The following is a 22,622-nucleotide window of genomic DNA, read 5'->3' as shown; positions in this document are numbered from 1 at the left end:
ATGCTGAGAGCTGGTTAAGTAATCTCTTATTCACGCTCTGCTCGGGACTCTGCATAGGTAAGGCAAGAGGGTGGCACTAGGGGAGGGGAGTGAGCTGCCTTTCCATCCTCAGGTGCCTGTAGGCACTTGTCTACAGAGCCTTATGGTAAATCTGGCTCTACCTATACCTTATTATTCACTTACTCATATTACCCAATACAATTGGCGATGCACTGCACAGCTAGTTACGGTTGTGTACTTTAATGAATTGGGTATTTGAAAAATAATTGTTTTGTACTTTCCTAAAGGTCTGTATTAAATTTTGATGGGGTATAAAGTTCTTCTCAGCACTATTTTTATGTCAGAAAAAGTTACATTTGAATGAAGAATTAAAGGGACATTTAGAAGTGACACCTGCAAATTACCTGAGAGTGACAAGCTTCAAAGACCTTGCTGGTAATAATTCCACATTGCTTTACTGCCCAGGCTTTCCTGTATGGGTTGATGGAACAAGGATCTCTGACCTCGGAGGTATCTGCACATTTTGGGTCTGTTTTCCAACTGTCATAAAACTCAAACAAGTTCTCTACTTGTGACTGGCTCCTGGTGGTGAAATCGTTCTTCGCATTGCCATCGTAGTTTCCACAAATCCCACAGACATTCTTCTAAATAAGAAATACATATTGTTAAATACAAAGCAGAAAATACATTTCTGAATTAATTAGAATACTGTAGTTGTAAAATGGAGCAAGCAATATATTTTTTCTATAAACACTTAAACTAGCAATGGCCACAAAAGGGAAGAGATTGCATTGCCCTATGATAAAATTGAACTTGCTGAGAATAAATAAATGACATTGGTACAATCATGCAACAGAGTTGCACCATAAATCACAACCTAGTAGAGGAAAAAATGTAGTAAGTGGCCACTGCCTGTGATCTTCACTTTCTGGAGGCAGAAAGGGGTCTAATAAAAGATAGGCACACATATCAGACGCTAATCTATCCCTATCAGTCACTTAACACTTTTTCTTTTTTACACATAATGGGCAGGGATTAAAAAGGGGCTTTCTTTACTTATTTACAAGATCTAGGATCTCTTTAGTAAAGGAGAGATGCCAAAAGAAGCCCGCGGCTCTGCTCAGGTAAGAAGTTCTCAGCTGTGTGTGATGGGAAGCATCTCTTCCCAGCTTGCTAAACCTGGAATTGCATAGCAGTAAAATAATTCACTGGGTGATTTGTTCGCCCAAGTGAGTCTTCTTCCACCTGGCTGGGAGAAAAATGGAATTGAATTAAGCTGAATACCCAACAGCAGATGCAGCCAGATGGATCGGGGATCGCCGCTGCTGAACGATCGTTTCCCCGATCCATCTGGCCACATCTGCAATCATCTTTTGCGGCGACAGTAACAAATGAATGTGTAAAAGACCAGGTAAAGGATTGCTTAAGTCAGTGAGGATCGGAACTATGCTCAATGACTTAATTAGACATGTATGTCATTCAAAAATAACCAATCGTGGAGGCGGAGCCAGACATGGTGCGGTAAGAATGTCTTTGCATGGAGCTCCGGGCCAGCAGATTATTATTAACAGACAATGGAGGATTCAATCACCTACGCTGATGCTCCCACCATGAAGCGGAATCGTAGAGGCAACAAACCTGGGACAGCAACCCCGGCAGCATCCACCTCATCCATTGCAAATTACTTTACAGGCCCAGCCACACGGCAGATGACAGACAAGATGGCCTCGGCCTCCTCAAAGCCTGCAGCCAAGAACACTGATCCTGCTGGTTCTAAAAGTTTTGCTGACATGTGGGACTTTCTAAAAAGCTTGCCAACGAAGAAGGTCATGGACAGGCAGACTGAGCTCCTGCAGACTACTACTGAATCGGAGAAGCTGAGTTACAGCCATGGAAACTGATGTTGCAGTACTTCAAACTGAGATGCGTAAACTGAAAGAAGACCAAAAAAGGCAATCAGCTACGCATTCCCACTTTTGAGCTAAAATTGAAGACTTGCAAAACCGCAGCAGGCGGAATAATGTATGCTTGAGAGGCCTCTCGGAAGCTACACGTTCTGAATACCTAGGCCATACAGTACAGAGCTGTCCTTGAACATCTCCTGAACAAACCTCAATCTGCTCCGATCAAGATAGATTGGGTTCATCATGCCCTTCGTCTAGTACCACAAGGGGAATCCACGCCACAAGATGTTATTTGAAGAGTGCATCATTTCTAAGTGAAGGACACAATCATGGCCGCAGCTCGCAGAAGAGGCCCTATAGATTTTGATGGCGCTACGTTAACTTTATTCCAAGACCTTGCTTCTTTCACTCTGGCGCAAAGACATGGGCCCATATGCAATTCACTTTTTCTCCATAGTTTTCTCCTAGGTGATATTTTTAAACTTGTCAATAAAATGCCTTTTAAGCCACTAGAAAGCAAGAACATACTCAAAATAATTTTGATAGTACTTATTCACCTACTTTATGGTACTTTTTTTAGTTGAAAAGTGCTGGAAAGTTATTTAAAATTGAAGATGAAAAATTATCTCCTAGGAGAAAACTCAGATAACAAAAGGGAATTGCATATGGCCCATGCAATCTTACAAGTTGTGCAAGACCATGGATTTATTTATTAATGGGGCTTCCCTTTTCACCTACATGTTCTGAAGGACTCTCGCTCCTCTATACTACGCTTCCCGTCAGAGCTAGCTGATTTCTGCAGCGCTCTAGGGATCCCTGAAGTCAGGCTGCCACTCTGGGTCTCTGATGTCTTGCTCACACGGGGGTCCACAGCGATTACCAAGATCTACTAGGAGACGCACTTTGTTGTTGTGAGTATGAGAGCAGACTATTAGTATGAAGATCCTTTTGACATAATTTGCTCTTTGGCGAGGTCTGGTATTGGCTACTTTATTCCAATGCTTTCTGTGAGACTTAATCTGACTCTTTAAGCGAGATATGCTCTTTCTGTTATTCTACTATGTGGAGGCCTTGTGCTAAACTTTGTTTCCTCCCTATGGTCACCTCTCATCCCACGCGCCAGCTTCATCTGTGAACAAATCTGTAAACTCTAGGTTAGAGGTTTATGACCTGCCCTTACCACTCCTGGCAATTGCATTTTCTCCAACTTAGTTGCTATTACCTGGGACACTGACTGTAATTGTGCTTACCTATACCTATACAACTCATTTGCAGATCTTATTACTTATGCCGTCATACACTCTCTTTATTGATATTAATAACATGCCTGTCTATTAACGTGCTACCCTAGTTTATTTTAAGCTTTCCTGCTGCATAGGTTTATTATGAGTACTTTATTGTCTGTTTCTGCAATCCTTGTTGGCCTAGTTTGCATTGGCAGGGTACTGCTATGCGTTCTGGATGCTCCCTGGCTCCTCACAATGGCGAGGTTGCTTTCCCCACTTTGAGGGAGGCTCACAAATGTTTTATTTGTGGTAACTTCATTCAAGAAGCCAGTCGTTTGAAAAAGACTCGGCTATTGAGAATTGTTTGCATGTGATCAGAGAATTTCAACGGCACCACAGGGGTTCGTTGTCAGTAGCTGAATTTACCTCTTTAGAAACAGAAAGCGAGAAATTTCAGGGGCTGTTATCAGGCACGGGCTTTTGAGTAGTAAACTACTCAAATTCAAAATTCAAATGAAGTCTATGACTTCAACTGTGACCGTGGGATAGGGTTAACTTAGCCAGAAGTCTTCGGGCCATCTGCGTTCCATTACGCATGATAGGCGTAATGAATGCCACGTTCCACCACTCACTTCCTTCTTCCGGCTTGAAAGGGGAAGCGCGGTAGTGAGTAATGCAATGCGGCTTTCATTATGGTTATCATGTCTAATGTAACATAGATGGCGCAAAGACTACTGGGTAAGTTAACGCTCCCATCCCGCGGTCACAGGTGAAGTCATTAGACTTCATTTGAATTTCGAGTTCGAGTAGTTTACTACTCGAAAGACCATCCCTGGTTGTTATTCTTTAGGGAGAAACAAATCGTGACTAAATGTAAAAGGTCATTCTACGAGTTTGGTAATAAGTGTGGCAAGCTACTGGCTAGAGATCTTAGGGGGCAATATTCTTCCACCAATAGCTCTTGCATACATGATTCATTGAGACAGAAACATATAAAAAATGAAGAGATTGTGGAGGTTTTCCGCACTTATTACCTGTCTTTGTATAACTTAGGCAATAATCAATCCCCCTATAATTACCCTTCTCTCAGGAGAGATATTGTGCAATATTTACAAGATTCTGACATGCCTGCTTTCACAGAGGAGATATTAACCATTTTCACCTTCCGGATGAGAGGAATTGACACGTTTCCGCGCTCCTCCCTTTCATTCCCCAATAACTTTATCACTACTTATCACAACTAAATGATCTATACCTTGTTTTTTCCACCACCAATTTCTTTGGGTGGTAAATTATGCTAAGAATTATATTATTATAAGGAGAATAATAGGAAAAAAATTGAAAAAATGCATTATTTCTCAGTTTTCAGCCATTATAGTTTTAAAATAATTCATGCTACCATAATTAAAATCCACACATTTTATCTGGCCATCTGTTCCAGTTATTGCAACATTAAAATGATATCCCTAGGCTAGTATAATGCATGGTGACAATATTTTATTTGGAAATAAAGGTTTTTTTTCAGTTTTACATCCCTCACTAATTTTTAGTCCATTAGTTAATAATAATATGCCATCTTGACATAGATATTTTTTTTATTATTCCCTAAAGGTGTAGGTGTAATTTTACTATTTGGCTACAAGATGTCCCTGCTGAGCAAAAATCCTATTAGTGTACAAAGTACGCTACTTAGGAAACAACGTGTTACTACATTGTAACTAAGGAAGTGACGCAGGTTTCCATTGGAAGCCTACAATCACAAATTACGGTCATAAATTCATAAATGTATTGATCAGGCGGCGGAAACCGGCAAAAATCATGGCTCTATTTAATAATAAACACTGTTTTGAACAAAAGCAGTGTTTATTCTCGGCGGACATGTACGAATTGGCACAGGGGACTTTTGTCCCCTGCAGCCAATCCCCCCAGCTCCTGGCAACAATGCAATCATGGGCATCTGCCCAAAGGATCGCCCGCACAGCACAGCGAACTGTAGGGACATGACTATCACGTCCCTGCGACTGTAGCAGCTGTCGCTGCGGACGTGAAGCTCACATCCACGCGCCATAAATGGTTAAAGGATTTAGAGAAACCAATATCTGAAATAGAAATCAGACAGGCCATAAAGGAGGCCCCACCTGGTAAAACCCCCATCCAGATGGACTTCCTTTGGAACACTATAAAACCTATAGAGAGATACTTTGTTCTTACCTCGTGAAGGTCTTTAATAGTTTGACTCCTGAAGATGAGTTTGCTCGCTCCCTTACCCAAGACATGTTAACTGCGCAAATTACGGTCATTCCAAAGCCAGGGAGGGATGCCACCTTGTGCTCCAACTTTCGCCCAGATTTCGTTATTAAATGTAGACCTGAAACTTTTTGCCAAGGTCCTCGTGAACAGGTTAGCCCCCCTTTGTATATCCAGACCAGACAGGATTTATTCCCTGATGCAAAGCCCATGACAATACTATTCGTACCATAGACATTATTGATTGGCTTCTTAGTAGGGGAGCCCTGTCTCTTCTCCTGTCCATAGATGCAGAAAAAGTATTTGACAGGGTAGACTGGGGTTTCCTGAAAGGGACCCTTGAGCACATAGGCCTAGGTCATAATATGCTTTCTCATATTATGGCTTTGTATAATGGCCCTTCAGTTTAGGTTAAGGCTAATGGGGTTGTCTCAGATACCTTTTTAATCTCTAAAGGGTCTCGGCAGGGTTGTCCCCTTTCCCCTTTAATCTTTGCTCTTACAATCGAGTCTTTCCTGTGTACCTGTCTGTAAAAATGTGGATATTAAGAGGGTTGTGACATCTTCAGAAGAGCACAAGGTGGTGGCCTATGCCAATGACCTTCTATTTTATCTGACAAGTCCTGCAATGTCTCTTTCAAATTTACTGAAAGAGTTAGACAATTATAAAAAGCTTTCTAATTACAAAATTAATCTTGACAAATGCCAAGCTATGGGAGTGTTGCTTCCTTCGTCCTTAAATGGCTACTTGCAGTCCAATTTCCCCTTTAAATGGGTCTCAACTGCTCTCTCTTATCTAGGGGTTCAGATTCCAGCTAATTTGGAAGATATATTAATTACCTGAACTTGCCCCCATTGCTACGCAAGTTTACGCAGGACCTCCATGACTGGAATAGACTGCATTTCTCATGGTTTGGTCACATTTTCTTAATATTCTTAAAATTGATATTATGCCCCGCCTCCTTTATTTATATCAGGCTCTTCCTATTATGCCTCCTCCTGAACATTTTAAACAAATCAAAAGATTATTCCTCAATTTTATATGTAAGTGCAAGCCGGCCAGAGTTAAATACGCTGCAATGATACTATCCAAGGACTGGGGTGGACTTTCCGTTCCAGATGCCAGAAAATACCACGCTGCAGCCAGTCTTGTACATATTGTCGATTGGCACAGACATCAGAAGAGATGGGTGCAGGTGGAGTCAGATTTGGTGTCAAGTGATCGTAGTGTGTTCCCATGGTCAGTAAAAACCCCACCACCCCTTTCAACCTCAGTCAAGTTGTTTCTGAATGCACTGGTTTAGTTGTGTTCCATTGCTGATCTCTACCTCTGTCCATCTCCAATGCTTTCAATATTGGATCATACCTTTTTCCCTCCTGGTTGTCAAAATAACGCATTCAATATGTTGCTTGGAGTATGGGGACTGGCCTACAAGCCAGGGATCTAATTAGAGGCAGGGATGCTCATCTGGATTTCGGGTACCCGAACTACCCAGATCCAGCTATGGTATATAAGCATGCTTTTCAAAAAGTACAAATCCTTAATCATGCTACTTTTACTATCGAATTGATCATAATGGTAGTATGCTTTATGCTAGGCCAGCTTTAGCATGTAGTAGTGTGGTTCATGGTCTAGAGGGTAAGACAGATACCTACTACATACTGAGTCCTGGGTTCAAATCCCAGCTATGGTATATAAGCTGTTTTGAAAATCTGCAATTCTGTACTGGATGATATGATGGATGGATGGATGGATGATATGATGGATGATATAATGGATGGATGGATGGATGGATGGATGGATGGAGGAGGAGGAGGAGGTAGAGAGAGGAGGAGGAGGAGAGAGGAGGAGGTAGAGAAAAGAGGAGGAGGAGGAGGAGAGAGGAGGAGGAGGAGAGAGAGAGAGAGGAGAGAGGAGAGAGGGGAGAGAGAGAGAGAGAGAGAGGAGAGAGAGAGAGATTTTGCGGAAAATTCCGCCGGAATTATAACATTTCCGCGGAATTCCGTTTGAGAGGTGTAGGAATTCCGTTTCGACTACCGGAATCGGAATTAATCCAATTCCGGCCGGAATCACGGAATTAATAATTCCGCAGAATTTTCCGAGCACCCCTACATATAAGTTGTACTATGTCTGCTGGCACTGGCAGCCGGGGAGTGGCAGCAAGGCCAAGAGGAGAGGGAGCAACATTGCGGCCCAGTGAGCAGTTCAGCCACATCAGTGTCCATTCTGCCGCTAGCCACTGGCCGTCCAGCTGTTAGGGGTAGTCATGCTGCAGAGGCGCAGCAGCTTGTAGCAGCCATTTTCCAGCTGATGGTGGATGAGCAGGCCACCACCAGCTCTACAACTGAGACCTCCACCCCCACCAGCACTCCTGTTCGCAGCAAGCTGGCGCTGGCAGTGGTCAAACTCAGAGAACCAGAACCCCCTCTGCCACTCCTGCCGACACTGAGGCCTGGTTCAGGCAGCCAGTCTTCAGTGGCCTCCTCTGCTCCCTCTACCGCTTCCCGTGCAAGGAAAAAATGCCGCCAAACCCTGTTGGGCGAGTCTTTCCCTGTTGTTGGCAAGAGGGGTCATGAAGTGGCTGGGAATCACTATGCCTGCCTTAGCACCCTTCACCACCACCACAACCTCCTGGCTCCTCCTGATTGTTAACTATTACTAACTAAGCCTGGTTGACAATTTTTTTACAGCCGTGGTACCAACGCTACATGCCACGGACATGGCACAATCTCTGGCATGCTCCTGGCACACATTACACCTGCTGCTTCTGCATTGCCCTTCTCCTGCTGCCTGTGCTGCTCCCACTGCCAGGGTGCAACAGACCACTGCTGCTGATACCAACTATATTTAACCCAAAACACAATTGCGGAGTAATTTTTTTGAGGTGTCTGGGCTGAAAACTGTGATGTCCCAGCTGTGCGGTTGTACTTTGGACACAATGTGGGCTGCATGGCCGCTGTCTGGAACCTAGTCCTGATGTTAATTTCTAGCCTTTTTTTTTTGTATTTTAACTCCCCATATTATCAATTAGTGTTTCTCTTTAAAAAAAACATGATGCTACATGCAAAAATAAAAAAAACGTTTTGAAAGCAATGTAAAGGCCACTTACGATCAATTTGGATTTCCCAGATAACGGATTCGGATATCCAATTCTATTCGGGTACCGAAACGTTCGAATTCGAATATCTGATCCGGATATCTGGGTATCTGTATCTGAATCTGTAATGGATTGCGGAGACACCGCCGCGCGGACTGACATCGGGGCAGCTGAATCCGCATTCAGACCGGCAGTTTCTCCGCAGCGGCATGCGTCTGGTTTGTCTGAGCCTAGTAGTGCACACAGATGGAGAGCTACGCGCACGCACTAACAGGCAGGCCCTTTATGCCAATAGGAGAGGGATCAGCTGATCAGGACGATCAGCTGATCCCAGCACAGCAGGCGATTGATTGAATGGGACTGGGTGGCGCTGAGAAGCGCTCTGCTATATATACTTCTCGGATGTCAGTGGCTGGTTATCTGCCGTTGCGAATGCTTATGTGTTAGCACTCAGACCATAGTCAGATCCGTCAGTGTGTTAGAACCAACTGGACCTGGGAATTCACACTTAGCCAGATTACTGTGTTATTACTGTGTTATACTTTAGACCAGTCCCAGGGTGTCGAGACCACGGACCTCACACCCAAGACTAGGGAAACTGTGTTGTTACTGTGTTATACCTTAGACCAGTTCCAGGGTGTCGAGACCACGGACCTCACACCCAAGACTAGGGATACTGTGTCATTGCTGTGTTGTGCTTTAGATCAGTCCCTGAGTGTTGAGACCACGGACCTCACACTCTAGGCTAAGCCTCTGCTTGATATCTGTTATGACCTATTGCTCCCTTGACTCTGCTCCTGCTCTCTGATTCGGTACCTTTGCACATCTGATTACCTGTTGCCAACCCTGCCTGTCCCTGGTTACCGAATCAGCCTTCTGTCTCAGTACTTTATCTGCTCGTGTGTTGCCGACCCGGCCAGACCGACCCTTCTACCTGTGACACCCCCCCCCCCCAGTGGGGTGTCCAGTAGCTGCAGGGACTTCCTGTCTCTCAGAGGGACCCCTCTGCAATCCAGTCAGGGACTCAATCTCACAGGAGTCCTTTGACTGCAGTAGAGTCTGATTCCCAGCTGTTCAGGGAAACATTGACTCTCTGTGTACTCCAAACCTATCAGGAGATACTCATTATACGGTCTGGAGTCACCTGCTCCTCAGGTGGTCCAGACTCTTATACTGTTGCACCAAACACTTACACTTATCAGGTGTCCAGAGGTTAGTTATATTTGTATTATTGGTGATTCTGCAGATCATCAATAATCAGGTATACATCTGTATTCTTGATGATACTGCAGATCACCAATAATCAGATTCTCTCTGTGTGCTGACACCGATCGTTACAGAATCAATTCGGATTTTAAAAAGGGGTATCCGAGCACCCTTGATTAGAGGAAAGGTTTGGTTCACATTAGATTCGGGACTCTCGTGGTTAACCATTTCATGCAATTAAATAGCTTTTTACGCTGTCTGGGTTCTAGAGAGCAGCTCTCTAGGTCACTCACTCCTTTTGAATCCTTGTGCATGGCCTAGGGTGCAATACGGAAATCTTTATCTACAATCTACCAACTCCTGTCCTCTGATGAGTCCTGGTCCCAGCTGATTAAAAGTAAATGGGAAACTGATCTGAGCACCTCCTTTTCGGATGAACAGTGGCATACGGTTGTCCTTTTAAATCATAAATCCTCTATTTATTCAAGAGTTCAAGAATCGAATTATAAAATATTGATTTGATGGTACTTAACTTCTAGCAGACTACATAGAATATACCCAGCTGCTGATCTGAATTGCTGGATATGTTCCTATATCCATCCATCTTGAGATATATGGATATAGAAGGATGTTTGATGATGATGAATCGTTGATTTAACCCTGATTTTTATTTAATTGGATATGTATACTTCCAACCAATGATGCTGCTCTTAGTAATATCTGGGAGTGGCTATGTATGCTCATAAGCAGTTTTCCATCAGGTCCTCCAATTTGTATGCTGATCCTGATTGGTTATGTGATGGTACATATGTGTGTTTTTGCACTTGTGCTTTTCAAACTGGGCAACTTGAAGATGGGCAGGAGCCTGAAACAGCGGACTGCCTTGCTCTATAGTTCTTTTTAACAGGTATATGTTTTTCTATATTTAAATAAATGAAGATTAACACTTGAAGGTGGTGCGGATATCTACAAAACGAGATTTGTCTAGTTATACATGACTAATATTGATCCTTACCTATATCGCTGTATTTCTCCTCTCTTAAAATTGTTCCTTTTTTCTATAAAGAAAGAATTTACAAAAAAAAAAAGAATAATCGCCGCGGGTGTCGCGTGTCATTGAACATCATTTTTGACATCTTCATTAAACGATGTTGCAAAAAAATTGTTTGTCGTGAAAAATTGTTCGAGAAGAATCATTTGGTGGGTTTGGGCCTTTAGGCAATGGTCCCGTCTACTAATTTTAGAGCTTGCCATTGCTTATCACTGGCGAATTAGGGAATTGCACAGGGCCTCTTGTCTAACACTGAGCGAGTCAAGATGGTAAAGATAAGCTAATCCAATTGGGGAGCCACAGTGGCAGACTCAAAGATGCTTTGCCAGGGCTTCCTGAATATTAAAGTGCTGGAGAGCCAGCAAGAAGCGGCTTGTATCATGTTCTCAAAAGCAATGAGTTGTAGCCAAGGTGCTGAGGGCGCTTGGCAGAAGAGCAGCACTGTGCGAGCAGGGAGTCAATGAGCTGAGGGTGCTCAGCAACAGAGGGGTGAGCGGGCCTAGTTGTGACGTGGAGTGGCACTCAGAAGATTTTTCAATCAAGATTTAAAGGAGAAGGCAGAAGAAAGAAATGTCCTGTGGACAAAAGCTCTGTAGGAGAGGGTGAGGCTTTATCACTCCCCCATATCATGTACCAAGTGGGCTGGTATGGTTGGTATGGTGGAGCTCCACGCAGGTTTACCCAGCCTTCCTGGCTATACCAGCCTGCATGGGTGACAAGGGGTTAAAGAAAATATAAAGCTTTAATTAACCCCTTCTCACCCATGCAGGCTGGTATAGCTCACTAAACGTCTGCCCGCAACATTTCAGGCTCCCCTTGTCATTCCTGTGGCTTAACACCTGGTTCAGCTGAACTGATGGACCTGCTGTGACCGCTTCCACTCCTCTGCTTCTGGCTGGTAATGGAGAACTGTCTGGAACCACAACAAAGCATCTTCATAGCTCCCACCAGGGTTCCACCTAGTAGACTAACAAGGCCTCCTCCTTGTGGACCACATTATTAAGATCTCCATATGAACTTTAAAGGGAACCTAAACTGAGAAGGATATGGATTTTCCATTTCAAATAATACCAGTTGCCTGACTCTACTGCTGATCCTGTATCTCTAATACTTTTAGCCACAGCCCCCTAACAAACACGCAGATCAGGTGCTCTGACTGAAGTCAGAATGGATTAACTGCATCCTTGTTTCATGTGTGTGATTCAGCCACTATCAGATCAGCAGGACAGACAAGCAACTGGTATTGTTTAAAAGGAAACACCCACATTCCTCTCAGTTAAAGGACAACTGTAGCAAGACGTATGTGGAGACTGCCATATTTATTTCCTTTTAAACAATACCAGTTGCCTGGCAGCCCTGCTGATCTATTTGGCTGCAGTAGTGTCTGAAGAGCACACTAGAAACAAGCCTACAGCTAATTTTGTCAGGTCTGACAATAATGTCAGAAACACTTGATCTGCTGCATGCTTGTTCAGGGCTGGCTAAAAGCATTAGAGGTAGATGGATCAGCATTGCCTACAAGATGGCGCCGGACTTGGACGCCACGGCCACAGGGCTCCGGCTTTTTCTGTTCTTTTAGGCACTATCTCTGCCTACACTCACCTCTGAGCTCCGCTCTTGCTGAGGTGGGAGGCGAGGGACATGGACACTGCTGGTCCTGCTCCGCACCGGCCACAGATCGCAGCCTGCGGGCTGGTGTGAGGACGGGCAAGCTGGGTGCAGGCATGGGAGAGGTGACACGGAGCCCCGCTGATCGGCCGCCGCCACCTCCGGATCACCTGCGCTGATTCCACCATGGCCTCTCATCCAGGACGGCTCCACATGTTGGATACCAGCGTCCACAGCCGTCCCCCGGCCGTCGCTCAATCGGCCTGAAGCCGCTGCCATGGAGACCAGGAAGCCACCGCCATGGAGACCAGGACGCAAGGAGGGAAATCACAGCTGTTCCCCCACCGCTCACAGCCAGCAGGCGCTGCCGGAGGATCCAGACCACTGCACAGAGGTGGGTCACAGCTGGTCCTCCTCTGCTGCTCCCAGCCTCTTACTGCACATGGGATAGGCCATGGCAGGCCTCATCCACCAAGGCCGGAGGATCCTTTTTGTCCACATGGCAGCCCTGGATCCCCATAGGCCCTGGAGAGCTTGGTTCTCTCTTCTCCAGTCCTGGCTCTGGGGGCTTCAGCTGCCAGGAGCATGGGGTCCCCTCTGCCTGCAACCACCATCCATATGGATTTTTGGCCCATTTCTCCATCGAGGGTCCCCTCACTGCCGCTGCCTCGGGAGATCCCTGCACACCAATTGGACTGATTGTCGGACCCAGGGGTGTTTTTTTTAATCTGCAGCCCCACAAGGTCCCTGCCTCTGTCTCTCTCTTCTCTTCTTGCCTCGGTTCTTCTCTTTGTCTCTCTTAGCTATCCTTCCTCTCTCTCTCTCTCTCTTCTCTATCCACTCCTTTCCAGGACACAATGCGGGGCATCTGGAGCTGCTGTGGAGCGAGCGAGCGCCGCCGGTAGTTGGCAGGCTGCTCCCCTCACACAGCACTCCAGTTTTCCCCAAGCGTCCTTCACTACAGTATGGGCTATATGTGTATATGTTTTACTTGTACTATTGTACCTGATTGTATATGTTGAATTGCAAGCACATGTTGTACCATCTCTGACCCTGTAAGAGCCAAAAATAATTCCGGGTACAACCCCCGTTGTACCTGGCGAAATAAAATATGATTCTGATGATTCTGATTCTGAGGGTAGCCAGGCAACTGGTATTGCTTAAAAGGAAATAAATATGGCAGCCTCCATATACCTCTCACTACAGTTGACCTTTAAGGTTCCCTCCTAAGTATTCTTTTTAGGTTTTCTCCTAAGTATTTTCAAACTAAATAAAAATGCACTTTAAATCACCAGCAAGCAAGATAATACTTAAAATAGTTTTGATAGTACTTTTCCACCTACTTTTTGGTACTTTTTCAAGTGCAAAGTGCTAAAAATGTATTTTAAATAGATGATAAAAAATTGAGAAACACAGGAGATAAAGTGAATTGCACATGGCCCTAAATGTTTTGAAATGAGTGTCATACTCCCTGGTCAGAAATAGTCCATAATTTCATTTAGTGTCCATTGTGATTGAAGGGAGAATACAGATGGTGAGTCAGTTTGGGGTGCTGAATAGCGAGAAAATAAATCTGGACTAGAAGGCAGGAAATCTAATCTAGTGCTACCAACATTATTATTCTTATTATTGATTTAATAATAATTAAATCAACCTGTACTGCATAATTAAACCAACCAACAATTAAACCAACATGTACTGCATAAAAAATATATTTTAATTTATGCACCTGACTGGGGGAGGTTAGGTTAGAAGAACTTAGAAGTATCCATACCCACCTGAGCTTGGAGCACCAGAGTTCAGTACACTCTTCACAATACATCCCCTTGTCATCAAAAATGATTATCTTAATATTAGCAACCCACCAAGGGACAACACAAGAAGATTCAAACTGGAGCATAAAAGCTGCCTAGCACCTACATTTATTCAAAGCAATACATATTTGCTTGGTAATTATAACATTGTCCAAAATCTTCCTTGGTAGCCCATTGATTTCTAGTTATGTACAGTATATCAACATATGGACAGCACAATGGTGTAGTGGTTAGCACTCTAGCCTTGCACCGCTTGATCCCCTCGTTTGACGTACTCTGGTTCCTCCCACATCCAAAAACATACAGATAAGTTAATTGGCTTCTCCCTAAATTTGCCCTATCTGTCTCTGCGGCCAGTGTTTCCTAGCATGTGAACTGACGATACATACACCGACGATACATACACTTGACTACATGATACATACATATACATATTACTATGATAGGAATTCGATTCTGAGCCCCTCTGAGGTACCGTTAAGTGACAAGACAATATACTCTGTACATCGCTGAAGACAATGTTGGTGCAATATATTTACGAAATAATAATAACATATTTGTACCTTGAATTTAGGGCTGAGTTTGATTTGCACACTGCCCCTTTTGTCCCACATGACAATTAGGCCATTTTTGCTTTTCAAAAGATAGTATATTCCTCTTCGGAGCACGCCATACTGAGCCTTGTTCTTTTCATCACTTTTCACAACTTCAATTTTGTCATTGTCAAAACGAAGCTCCTCCTCCTGAAAGGAGCAAAATCCACATGTCCATTATGCATTGTGACATCTAGGCAACTGGATAGAGCTGTGTGCAATGATTTTCATATGATACAAATAGAGATATTTTGGGCTGTACACCAGGGTTGCTCGTAAACTACGCCAGCGCGAATCTACGCATCGTAGTACGCAACTACGCATCGTAGTTCGTAGGCGAAGTTTAAGAACTACACGTACGCATTTCCGCGTAGTCGTAGTCCCGCTATGCGTAGCTTCGCCCGCTACGCGTAGTTGACGTATGTATTGCGAAGTCAACTACGCGTGCGGTAACTGCATTTATATGGGTCATTGCGCATGCGCAGAAATTTTATTGCCCTTTATACGCATACAATTCCGCATTGGATGTTGGAATGTATGCTTATATTAGTTTGTGTATGCGCATAGTTAGCAGATTATTGCGGAAATTTTTCTGCATAAGGGCATAAGCGGTCGCATCAACTACGCTACGCAATACGTGCAGCTTGCGTATTTTAATGCGTAGTCTATGGTATGCTAACGTAGCGAAGTGGCTGATTTCGGAGCCGTAGATTGCGAAGCGTATTTGCGTAAAAATACGCGTAGTTCCAGCGTAGCGAAGTTGGCTGACTACGACCATCCCTGCTGTACACACTAACTAAAACTAAAATGTTTTTTTTTTCCTTTTCAATAAGAAGGGTACCAACCTCAAACCAGTAAGACACGGTACAGATTTCTGCAGAAATCCAAGCTATAGTGTAAGGATTGTCTTATGCAACATTTCCACTTTCATTTAATTTCTCTCAAAAAGAAAGTTCTTCCTTTGAATGATTGTTGTGCAGACACCACACTGCTTGGCAATGATCCAATATGACAGGTCCCCAACAACAATCTTAATTGAGGGTGGGTGTTACCTGTACTCCTGTGTATGTGTCTTTTTAAACGTTTTTTACTAACAAGTGGCCAATGAAAACCTAATTAGTGTAGGTGGCCAGATGTTTCCCCCCACCTTTGTTGTATAAGTGGCCAGATGCTTTCCCCATCCCCCCTTTGTAGTATAGCTAGCCAGACACTTCCCCTCTCCCCTTGTAGTATAGATGTCCAGAATGCTTCCCTCCTCTCCCCCAGCAGCACCACCAGTCACTCACTTCTCCACTCACCTCCGGCGCGAAAACTTCCCCTTCCTCATTAGCCCCCACTGTGTATCTGTCTCTGCTGCCAGTGTTTCCTATCATGTGACTTGTCAGCACTTTACCGGCAACTCACATGATAGGAAACGCCGGCTGCTGAGCCAGATACACAGTGGCAGAGGGCAAGAGGAAGCTTCAACGCTGGAGGCGAGTGGAGAGGTGAGTGATTGAGATGGCCCAAACGTATCGCCCCGGAGAATAGTTCATGGCAAACAATGTGTGTTCACATCTATTCGTAAACATATGGCATATTTGATTCTCCCCCATACATTATAATGGAGCCAAAAGTTGACCCCTCACCCTGGAGTCAGCAGACACATGGCAGCCAATCAGCTTTCCCCCCACCTGGAGGCCTCCCCCTCCTATCAGAAAGCCAGAACAGCAGCCATTTTACACTCTGACTGTGGCTGCTGTGAAGGAGACTAGAGACAGAGCTGTACTGCTGTTAGGGAATTGTTAGTTAGGCCTGTGTTGTGTGTACCCAGTGGAGTTTCTTGCTGCTACAGTACCAATTCTCCATCTACATAACTTCAAGACCCCTTCTAAAGGCTGTGTTTTGATCTTGTGATATTGCTGTTCAGTATGTCCACACAGTGCACTTCTGCTGGTCCTAGTAGTGCATCGACCAAAACCCAATAATCCTTCACCACCACTACTGGCATCTAGTATCCACTACCGTGCCCTGTATAAGGCCTCAGTGCAGAATCAGTGTTTTTGTGGTCACTAAACTGTTATTGAATTACCTCAGCCCGACTTTAGGGACTGGAAAACCGCGACCGCCTGCTCTCCCACAAACATGCGCACAAGCATGGCGTCCACTACACACCACTACACAAAAATTGCCATGGAGAGGACTAACATTTATGTCCTGGAGGTGTCAGCTAGCAAAAATAATGACTTGCTCACCTGACATTATCCCTAATGCTCTTTGCGGTTGTTTGCACGTTAAATGCGGCGTTTTATCTGTCAGTGTGAACCGGGCCTAACCCTTACACTACCTTATTGCCGTGTATGCATGCCGGACGTTTTAAAGCACATAATTCCACAAATTCAGGAATGTACTGTGATTTCTGCTCTTTTCAGGTCAAAACACAACTCTGTTTCAACTACATAATTTTTGGTGGGACCTTTGGCATGGATCCCCCTCCACCATGCCCCCTCCAGGTGTTAGACCGCTTGAAGCAACTTTTCCCTCACTTTTGTGGCCAGAAACAGTCCCTATAGATTTTAAAATTAGCCTGCCCGTGGAGATCTAATGTGATTCGCCCGTGGGCAAACTTTTGTGGAAAATTTGTGCTCGCAAATCAAGAATTTAATGTTCGCTACATCACTAGTGAGTGACTCTCTCACTGGAAATTTGTGAGGATGGAAGTGCCCACAGTATATAATAATAGTTCTCTATTGGCAAATCATAAAAAAAGATTATTAGATTAAAGATTAAAGGTATTCTCTTACCTCTCCAGAAGATAGGACACCAGTTCAACTGGAAAAATTTTTATGCAAAACACAGATAGACAACACGTTTCACGGGTACTAGCCCGCTTGCTCAAGTCAATACACAGTGTCTTGTAACAGTGTGCATAGAGTATGGGTGCCTCTCTCTCACTGGGCTGGCTGCTGCTAGTCCTTTCTCCTCTGCCTGCCCGGCTGCCCCACACTAGCACCGGTAAGCCCCGCCCTGGAGCCTTCCCTAGATTACTTATAGAAGAGGGGGAATTAGGCAGGCTCTTCTCTTTAAAAACACACAGGGTGCATTTTTTCTCTGTATTCCTTGTGTCCTGTGCAAGAGTTCAGGTCCACTTTAACAGTCATTAACTTTATTGTAGACTTTGAGGAAGTATCAAAAACAGCCAACAAGCAACAGAAGGCTTCAGTCATCTGACCTTCCGTAAAACAGCAAAAACATCAAACATTTTTGTATATTTGGTTGGTTTTGTTGGATTTATGAACTTTTTTTTTTTTAAAACATATATAGACACACAAAAGATAAGATTTGAAATGTGATTACTTACCTCTACAAATACCTTGATTGTTTTGGAACATGTTGCACCTGTATGTCCACATTGCTCATTTTGCATGATAACCCTGAATGTGCTTTGACCTTTGCCCTCACCACAGTTATCCTTAGGGAGGGAAAAAGAGTACTTTTAACCCCAAACTAAACTTTCTCTGGACATAAAAAAAATGTTCATTTTATATTTATATAACAGCCTATGGCAGAATACAAGTAAAAAGAAGTCTGGAAGTAGATTTAAGTCTGAAAGAAAAAATAAAAGAATTAAAACATTAGGCATAAAAATGGGTTTGTACCTGAGCCAGTGTATATTCACAATTTCCAGCAAAGGTGAAAATCTTATTATCAAAAGATCTGTGATGTCCATCCCCATAAACGAAACAAGTTCCCAGACATTGTTTATGGGTGCAGTCCCACTTCCTGTTCTTGCATGTGCTAAAAGAGAGGAAGACAGAGAGTTTCAGCTTTATAGATTCAGTGTAAAGTCAGGGACAATTCTCACCAATTCCTGTCCCAGTACATAGAGTGGCAAGAATTAATATTGGACAGAAGTTTTTAAGATTTTCCTCATTCTTAAGCCTTGTACACACGCGTTAGATGATACACTTAGCCACGGTTGTTGGTGATAACAAACGACCTCTGCCGAGAACATAGCATGTGTATAGCAGCCCTCGATACTCCTCCATGCCTCGGCCAGTGATCAGTCTGGCACAGTGCTGGGCCGAAATTACGCATTAGCGTAATTACGCATCGTAATTCACTACAAATGCACCGTAAGCGTTACGTGTAAGGTTACGGTATTACGCGTAATTAATTACGCGTAGACCGTAGGGTTACGTTTTACGCGTAACAAATTACGCGTAAGACAGTAAACTCCCATTGAAATTACACAGTCTGCCGTAATCGCGTAATATTACGCTCCCGTATAATATAAAAAAGCCGCCGACTTTAAGGGTTAATAGCAAAGCCCCCTTAAGTGCTAAGAGCCTCAAATTTGGAGAATATATTAAGGAGATCAGAAGGAATAAGAGGAAAAATTTTTTTTTCAAACAGACCTTATAGTTTTTGAGAAAATCGATGTTAAAGTTTCAAAGGAAAAATATATACATTTAAAAACCCGCTGACTTTAACGGTTAATAGCAAAGCCTGCTTAAAATTTAGGAACACCAAATTCACAGGGTATATTAAGGGGATCAGTGGGAATAAGAGGAAAATTTTTTTTTTAAAAAGACCTTATAATTTTTGAGAAAATCGATGTTAAAGTTTCAAAGGAAAAATATATACATTTAAAAACCCGCCGACCTTAACGGTTAATAGCAAAGCCTGCTTAAAATTTAGGAACACCAAATTCACAGGGTATATTAAGGGGATCAGTGGGAATAAGAAGAAAAAAAATTTTTTTCAAAAAGACCTTATAGTTTTTGAGAAAATCGATTTTTAAGTTTCAAGGGCGAAAATGTCTTTTAAATGCGGAAAATGTCAGGTTTTTTTGCACAGGTAACAATAGTGTTTTATTTTCATAGTGGGGCTCTTCTCCACCTCCGATGGGCGGTGGAGGTGGAGGCCGCGATTTCCTGGGGAGGGGTTCATGGTGGCATCTGGGAGTCCCCTTTAAAAAGGGGTCCCCCAGATGCCCACCCCCCTCCCAGGAGAAATGAGTATAGAGGTACTTGTAGTACCCCTTACCCATTTCCTTTAAGAGTTAAAAGTAAATAAACACACAAACACATAGAAAAAGTATTTTAATTGAACAAAAAACATAACCACGAAAAAAGTCCTTTAATATTCTTAATTAACCATTAATACTTACCTGTCCCTTTAAAAGCCAGTTCCCACGCAATATCCTCTGAAATATACTAATCAGTTACAATGTAACAAAGTTATTACAATGTAACAACTTTGTTACATTGTAACTACGCCGCACCCGACGTCACTCACCGCCGCTGCCGCCTCCGCGTCTGTGCTGCAGGACCCGACAGAGCTCTGAGCTATAGCTCAGAGCTCTCTAAGCATCTTTGTATTTGGGCTCCAAGGAGCCCCATTGGTCCTTAGCAGACCAATGGGGTTCCTTCTGATTTGAAGGAACCCCATTGGTCTGCTAAGGAACAATGGGGCTCCTTGGAGCCCAAATACAAAGATGCTTTCGAGAGCTCTGAGCTAATATAGCTCAGAGCTCTGTCGGGTGAAGGGACGCTAAGTCCCCGCCGGCTCCGCTGCCCTCCCCGCCTCTCCCACATGTCACCTATATACATGCTGGCACCCATGGGTGCCAGCATGTATATGAGTGACAGGTGTGGGCGGAGTGGACGGCGGGAGCCGGCGGGGACTAGCGTGTATGCGGCGGCCGGCGGGTGAGCGGCGAGTGACGTTGGGTGCGGTGGTGTTACAAAGTAACAAAGTTGTTACATTGTAATAACTTTGTTACATTGTAACTGATTAGTATATTTCCAAGGATATTGCGTGGGAACTGGCTTTTAAAGGGACAGGTAAGTATTAATGGTTAATTAAGAATATTAAAGGACTTTTTTCGTGGTTATGTTTTTTGTTCAATTAAAATACTTTTTCTCTGTGTTTGTGTGTTTCTTTACTTTTAACTCTTAAAGGAAATGGGTAAGGGGTACTACAAGTACCTCTATACTCATTTCTCCTGGGAGGGGGGTGGGCATCTGGGGGACCCCTTTTTAAAGGGGACTCCCAGATGCCACCATGAACCCCTCCCCAGGAAATCGCGGCCTCCACCTCCACCGCCCATCGGAGGTGGAGAAGAGCCCCTTGTCCTTGGATTGGACAAGGGCTCGGAGGGGGAGGGGAAAGCTTGGCTGCCCCTCCCCTTCCGAGACCCCCCAATCCATGGACCATGCGGGCTGGTATAGTCAGGGTGCGGAGCCCCACGCGGCCGGTGCTCCGCATTCTGGCTATCCCAGTCTGCATGGGGGACAAGGGGTTAAAGAGGTCTGGGAGGGGGGACCCCACGTCGTTTTTTTTTTATATTTCCCACACTCAGAACGAAGTAAGTAAAACTCTTCCCACTTGGGGGAATCTATGAAAATAAAACACTATTGTTACCTGTGCAAAAAAAACTGACATTTTCCGCATTTAAAAGACATTTTCGCCCTTGAAACTTAAAAATCGATTTTCTCAAAAACTATAATGTCTTTTTGAAAAAAAAAATTTTCCTCTTATTCCCACTGATCCCCTTAATATACCCTGTGAATTTGGTGTTCCTAAATTTTAAGCAGGCTTTGCTATTAACCGTTAAAGTCGGCGGGTTTTTAAATGTATATATTTTTCCTTTGAAACTTTAACATCGATTTTCTCAAAAACTATAAGGTCTTTTTGAAAAAAAATGTTTTCCTCTTATTCCTTCTGATCTCCTTAATATATTCTCCAAATTTGAGGCTCTTAGCACTTAAGGGGGCTTTGCTATTAACCCTTAAAGTCGGCGGCTACCTAACATTGATCCATGCGTCAACTTTTCCGCTTGGCAGCATGACCTTACGCATTAATTGCTAGTAGGATTTTACGCGTAAGCCTATAACGTAATAACCCGAATTACGGTATACTTACGCGTAATTGCGTAAGTGCTATGCGTAATTATAGACATGTACCGAAATTGAATGTCTATGCCGTAAGCGTAATTTCGTAATGCGTAATAGCGTAAAATTACGCGTAATGATCCGTAAGCGTAGCTTTCTCCATTACGACCAGCACTGGTCTGGCATATATCGATTTTTGCAGAGCGACAGCTGAGAGTATTGATCTCCCCACTCACCCTACAAAAAGTGTGACATTATTCCAGCACCATTTTGTCGGTGCTCCACCCCCATGCAGGCTAGCAACACGTCTCTACAGCCTTGGCACTGCAATGATGTTGTAGATACAACTGCATGTACTTTATATAGTATTGAGTAATAACATCACTTGACCAGTAGATGGCACTGCTGCAAATACTAAGGTTACCAGTTATGTGTGTCTATTTGAAAAAAAAATTGTTTTGTTAACCAATCCAATTTTGTTAATCCAGCCAAGTCAACAAAATTCTGCCTCATCTCAAGCTGCTAGTGTCTTCTCTAATACATAACCAACAAATGTCACCCAAGGGATTGGGTCCCAATCTTTGCCATGCAACATGCCTCTTACATGTATATGAGGCTTAACCTCCTTAGCAGTAACCCAGAGACAGGCTCGAGGTTAGAAATCCACAGCTCAGGGCAGTAAACCCGAGCCAGACTCATGGTGAATTCTGCAGGGTTAATGCAGAGCATAGCGCGCAGCGGGAATTTCAACTCACCTCCCCGGGGGTCCAGACGCCGGCTGCCATTCTTCGTCCTGTCCTCCGAGGCTCTGCATCCCCCTGGTGAGGTTGCCACCTGTCGTCATGACGACAGCCGGTGATTTCACTATGGGATTACAGTGCAAACCGGAATATGGCGGGAGAACTGCAGTGCTGGAACCCAGGGAGGTGATTCAGTGCAGGGGCTGCTGCAGGCTTTCTGGCGGCATGATTGTTTTGTGGCTTTAGGGTCTAAAAGCA

General features: G+C 44.0%; 1 protein-coding gene across 1 annotated transcript in view; it reads right to left on the bottom strand.

Annotated features, from left to right (window-relative positions):
* Positions 1 to 22,622, bottom strand: part of LOC137537858 (mucin-5AC-like) — a 343,296-nt gene that overhangs the window by 167,085 nt on the left and 153,589 nt on the right. The window contains exons 22-25 of the mRNA XM_068259808.1: positions 18,385 to 18,523; positions 18,087 to 18,197; positions 14,717 to 14,896; positions 405 to 644 (exon numbers count right to left, since the gene is read on the bottom strand). Coding sequence (XP_068115909.1) covers positions 405 to 644; positions 14,717 to 14,896; positions 18,087 to 18,197; positions 18,385 to 18,523 — 670 coding nt within the window. The remainder of the gene's footprint in view (positions 1 to 404; positions 645 to 14,716; positions 14,897 to 18,086; positions 18,198 to 18,384; positions 18,524 to 22,622) is intronic.

Source organism: Hyperolius riggenbachi, chromosome 11 (genome assembly GCF_040937935.1).
Source record: "Hyperolius riggenbachi isolate aHypRig1 chromosome 11, aHypRig1.pri, whole genome shotgun sequence".
In the NCBI taxonomy this organism is placed as follows: domain Eukaryota; kingdom Metazoa; phylum Chordata; class Amphibia; order Anura; family Hyperoliidae; genus Hyperolius; species Hyperolius riggenbachi.
Note: the sequence above shows the minus strand (reverse complement) of the source record. Positions and strands in the feature narration are given on the sequence as shown.